Source organism: Pygocentrus nattereri, chromosome 21, assembly GCF_015220715.1.
Source record: "Pygocentrus nattereri isolate fPygNat1 chromosome 21, fPygNat1.pri, whole genome shotgun sequence".
Classification (NCBI taxonomy): domain Eukaryota; kingdom Metazoa; phylum Chordata; class Actinopteri; order Characiformes; family Serrasalmidae; genus Pygocentrus; species Pygocentrus nattereri.
The window spans coordinates 31,092,549-31,097,548 of NC_051231.1; the positions used below are offsets into that span (position 1 = coordinate 31,092,549).

The following is a 5,000-nucleotide window of genomic DNA, read 5'->3' on the forward strand; positions in this document are numbered from 1 at the left end:
TCTTTTCATCTGACAGTATCTGTATGATCTGCTGTGCAGATGAGCTCTTTAATCTCCAGTGTTCTTTTGGTCTGTAGCCATTTTTTGAGGGATAGTTTGGTAACAGATGAATTTTTTTGTGTTTTTATACACCATAAGTACTGCTTTTTAAGTGTTTATCAGAAGTAAATAAACTCAAATATAAAACATTAAATGACATCATATGTTTGCTTGTGTCTGTGTACAGTGTTGTACAAAAATCAGAGATTTATTTATTTAATATCCAGTCAAAACGGCCATTAAGTACAAGTTATTAATTTCTCAGTGCTCAGTGTTTACTGTGTCCACTCTTTACCTTTATGACAGCATCCACTCTTTTCAGGAGACTCACTTTCAGTTCCTCAAAGAACCTGCAGACACGCCTCCAAAGCTCAGTCTTAGAAGCTGGTTGAACATTTCCTGAAGTAATCAAACCCATTCAGTGGTGTTGAGGTCTGGACTCTGGGGCGGTCAGTCCACCGTTCAGCTTCTTTGTTTTATGTGTCCGTCTCCTTTTCTCAGTGAGGTTCTTCTCGATCAGCTACACGTCCTTTCAGACCCACAGCACTGAGTTGTCTTCTCACAGTGGACGGATGGACAGAAACCTGTGGATGTTCTCAGATCTGAAGCAGCTTGAATTTCTCCTCTCTCTCAAAGACGGAAGCTTTAAGTGTTGTTAATCTGATGGGGGCAGTTTTGGTGTCTAACAGGTCTTCCAGGTGGTTGTTAGGAGGCCCATTTTCTCTGGAAAATGAATTTGTACTTAATGAGTGTTTTGACTGGAAATGAAGTAAATAAAGGGCAGCATCTGACTTTCTTAGTCCAGCCATTCCACTGAAGTGCTTGTGTTTGTGTGTGTTTTAGGAGACGTGTACATACAGCCCACGCAGGACACCAAGAATCCGGTCATCTACGGGGTCTTTTCCGTCTCTGGGTGAGTGTATAGCTGCTTGGAGAAAGTGCTCTTCCATCTGCAGCCGCCTCTTTTCATGTATAATCACTCCAGGCTTTACTGACCGTCATCAGAGCCATTCATATGTCATCATCTGACATGTACATTTCTGCACTATGTGCTGCCCACATGACTACAAAGCCTAAAACAGGAAGGACTCCCCCTCACTTCCTCTGCAGGGGCGCTCTGGCTTTGCTCATGCAGCTGTCTGATGGAAAGCCATCAGTCAGTAGCTGTATTAGACTTTATGGCCTCTCTCTGAGAGAAACTCCATATCTTTCACCTCCTGCCATCCAGAATATACACAGCACACAGAGAAGGTAGCTTCACTATAGCGTTCATTTAGAGAACCACATGAATTTACACTGACAGCTCATCAGGAAGGCTCCACGTCCATAATCCATAGTGTTTTGTAACCTGATGTGTGTCTATTACAGGTCAGTGTTTAAAGGGTCAGCGGTTTGCGTGTACTCCATGGCGGACATTCGGATGGTGTTTAACGGACCATTTTCTCACAAAGAGGGACCCAACTACCAGTGGGTGGCCTACACAGGCAAAATCCCATATCCTCGGCCAGGAACGGTAAGAAACCCAGTGATCACTCAGGAAGGAGCTGCCGTATCATGACACTCATTAGAAACTGAAGACATCTATTAATCGCTATAGGCACAGAAATCCAATTCATAGTCAGTTTTTGGTAGATATTTGTGGTATCATCCTCTTATAGGCCTTAGAAAGAAATATGAGAGTATAGATTCAGTTGCATAGTTGCCAATTTATTGTAAAATCTCCCTTGCAGCTACACTCACTGGTCATTTTATCAGAAACACACAAGCCTTTCATGACAACATGCATAAACCGACAAACATTTATAAGTGTTATTCATAACAGCATCAGCTGCTTTTGTCAGCAGTTTGTGTATTGAATGTGCGCTGAAAAGGACTTTCCAGTGAGGCTTCTACCCTAAATCTGTATGTAGAAGTCCAATACAGGGCCGCAGTGGTGGAACCCATTCTAGCATTCTTACTGTTCCTCTTCAGTGTCCTGGAGGAACCTTCACCCCCAACATGAAGTCCACCAAGGACTACCCTGACGAGGTCATTAACTTCATGCGCAACCATCCCACCATGTACAACGCTGTTTACCCTGTGCACAAGCGGCCCCTTGTGGTCAGGACAAACGTGGATTATGAGTTCACCACCATCACTGTAGACCAGGTGACGGCCGCCGACGGCAACTACGAGGTGCTGTTCCTGGGCACAGGTGAGTGTGTGTTATTTCCTGTAGACTCGCCCGCCTATGAGAGGTGGAACTGAACTGGACTGCCAAGTGCAGGAGATTCACATAGTACAGTTTGTATTACTGCCACTGTAGTTTGCCTCATAACTAAGCTTTAATGTGACACGATTAAGACTGACTGAATTTAGATTTGCTCAATTTTCTGAATGACTCAGTCCCTCCAAACACCTACAGACACTAATCTGCGATTGGTCAAGGTGGTCAGTGAATGGTCAGCCAAGTTGTTGGTATATTACAGCTTTCCACAACATCAGTACGGCCATATTATGTCATGGTCAATATCATGATAACAGCGATCACACAATGTATTGTGTAGCTCTAGTTTCGTGAATTAATTAATAGAGAATTTTATCAGTATTTCTGAACAATTCCAAAACTGAGATGTTTGTGGTTCACTGAAGAAATTGAATATCTTTACAGTGGCGGTGATGGGAGCCAAGTGTTGCAGTGTTTACAACACAAATATAGGCATTTTATTTACTATCCAAAACCACCAGTGAACCTACACGAGTTTCCTTAGTTTTTATGTTCTTAATGATAAAATAGTGATACATTTGAGTTTTTTGCCTCACATATTCCTGCAAGTAACCATTTCATGTAATAACTTTCAAGAGGGAGCTTTTAAAGCAGGGGTCGGCAACATGCCGCTCTTTTACTGTCCTGTTGCGGCTCCACAGCAGAGTTAGATTAGGTAGGTAAAAATAAAATTAATAATCTTTTGCAATAAAATAGATCTCTGCTGATCGTTCAACACAGTTTACCAGTAAATGGACTTAAACGCTGGAGTTAATGTAGAACTGCTAAGGTGCACAGGTTGGTCACCATAGCAACAAAGACAACAATCTTGCCTAGCTAGTAGCTCACGAAAAGGCAAAGATAAAGATGTGTATCGATAATTTAGAGATGAATGGACTTATTTGCGTTTATAATCACTCCAGCTGGTTTCCTGATATGTTTAATCTGCGACGAGACAGTTTGTCAGTGCCTGAGCCCCCAGAATGGCACCAATTAAGGTGGAACGGGAAAATTCAAGCAAGAAGCTCGCGGATGAGAAGCGACTTCAGCTTTGTAAAAAGTCGAACTTTGATATGTTTTACAAGAAACGGTTCAATTTTGAGGAAAAGTTTCCTGCCGGAGATGCGAGAAAAGTGGCTACAGCTGAGCTGAAGATTAATGTGGACCAAAGTAAATCTGCCTTTTTGTTTATGATGTATGTTTTAGCTTATACTAGGACATTAGCACATACTGAGACATATTTACAGCCAAGATGGTAAAACGTTACTTCAATAAAATAGACATGAAATGTTTCGGTTCCCAAGGCGGATTGATTTTTGTTAAAAGGACAGGATTCGGATTGCCGAGCCCAATTTAGAGGCATTAAACTCTTCCTTTGGTTCCTGTCACCACCACTGTGAACAATTCTTATTTTCTCTGGACTGGAGCGTTTCGCCCCAAACTGCTCTGAATGACTTTATATCTTAATGATTGAGTAAAGCACACATTTTGAAAAATCAGTGGAAATGCCCTCTAAAGTTTGTCCAGTAGGGTAGAAGATGGCACTGCTGAGCAAATCAAGGGCCTCTGATAATTGTCAAATCAACAATCACTCATATTTCCACCAACAGTTTAAAAAATTCAAAAACTACGCGAGACTTTGTTGGCTCTGAGGTACAGCGCTCTCTGCTGGACACAAGAGTCCACTTTAAGGACTATACAGTCCTCATTAAAACGTCAGGCTGTGTTTATTTGACTTCGCCTGCTTCCTTTTTAAGTCTGGCGCTCTTCCGCGGGTTGAGTGATTTTTGGTAAGTGACTGCGGCCTCACCCCTCTGTGCACTGCCGCTCTGTTGACTCTCCGCCTTCTCTGACCCGAGGCCGTTTCACCCTCTCTGCTTCCACTGTACAGCCACAGGGCTGAAATGCCCGTTTAGAAACGTACGTTAAGCCCCTGTTCATCATTCATTCTGAGTAAAAAGCTTTGAGGGCTACAAGTTCAGGGCAGTGGAGTTGGAGAACGAGGATCCATCAAACAAACAGTGCAGCTGGTGCCACTAAGCTCCCTCATCTCTCTCTCTCTCTCTCTCTCCCTCTCTCTCTCTCTCTCTCTCTCTCTCTCTCTCTCTCTCTCTCTCTCTCTCTCTCTCTCCCTCTCTCCCTCTCTCCCTCTCCCTCTCCCTCTCTCTCTCTCTCTCTCTCTCTCTCCCTCTCCCTCTCTCCCTCTCTCTCTCTCATCTCTCTCTCTCTCTCTCTCTCTCTCTCCCTCATCTCTCTCTCCCTCATCTCTCTCTCTCCCTCATCTCTCTCTCTCCCTCATCTCTCTCTCTCTCTCTCTCTCTCTCTCTCCCTCATCTCTCTCTCTCTCTCTCTCTCTCTCTCTCTCTCTCTCCCTCATCTCTCTCTCTCCCTCATCTCTGTCTCTCTCTCTCTCTCTCTCTCTCTCTCTCTCTCTCTCTCCCTCTCTCTCTCTCTCTCTCTCTCTCTCTCTCTCTCTCTCTCTCTCTCTCTCTCTCCCTCATCTCTCTCTCCCTCATCTCTCTCTCCCTCATCTCTCTCTCTCCCTCATCTCTGTCCCTCTCTCCCTCTCTCCCTCTCTCCCTCTCTCCCTCTCTCTCTCATCTCTCTCTCTCATCTCTCTCTCTCTCTCTCTCCCTCATCTCTCTCTCCCTCATCTCTCTCTCTCTCTCCCTCATCTCTCTCTCACTCTCTCTCTCTCTCTCCCCCTCATCTCTCA

The 5,000-nt window shown here is 44.2% G+C and overlaps 1 protein-coding gene across 4 annotated transcripts in view; it reads left to right on the top strand.

The window, feature by feature from the left end:
- sema3fb (sema domain, immunoglobulin domain (Ig), short basic domain, secreted, (semaphorin) 3Fb) overlaps window positions 1–5,000 on the top strand; it is a 106,145-nt gene that overhangs the window by 90,920 nt on the left and 10,225 nt on the right. For all 4 annotated transcript variants that reach the window (XM_037532555.1, XM_037532556.1, XM_037532557.1 and 1 more), the window contains 3 exons: window positions 883–952; window positions 1,408–1,552; window positions 2,011–2,233. In XM_037532555.1, the coding sequence (XP_037388452.1) occupies window positions 883–952; window positions 1,408–1,552; window positions 2,011–2,233 (438 nt within the window). The remainder of the gene's footprint in view (window positions 1–882; window positions 953–1,407; window positions 1,553–2,010; window positions 2,234–5,000) is intronic.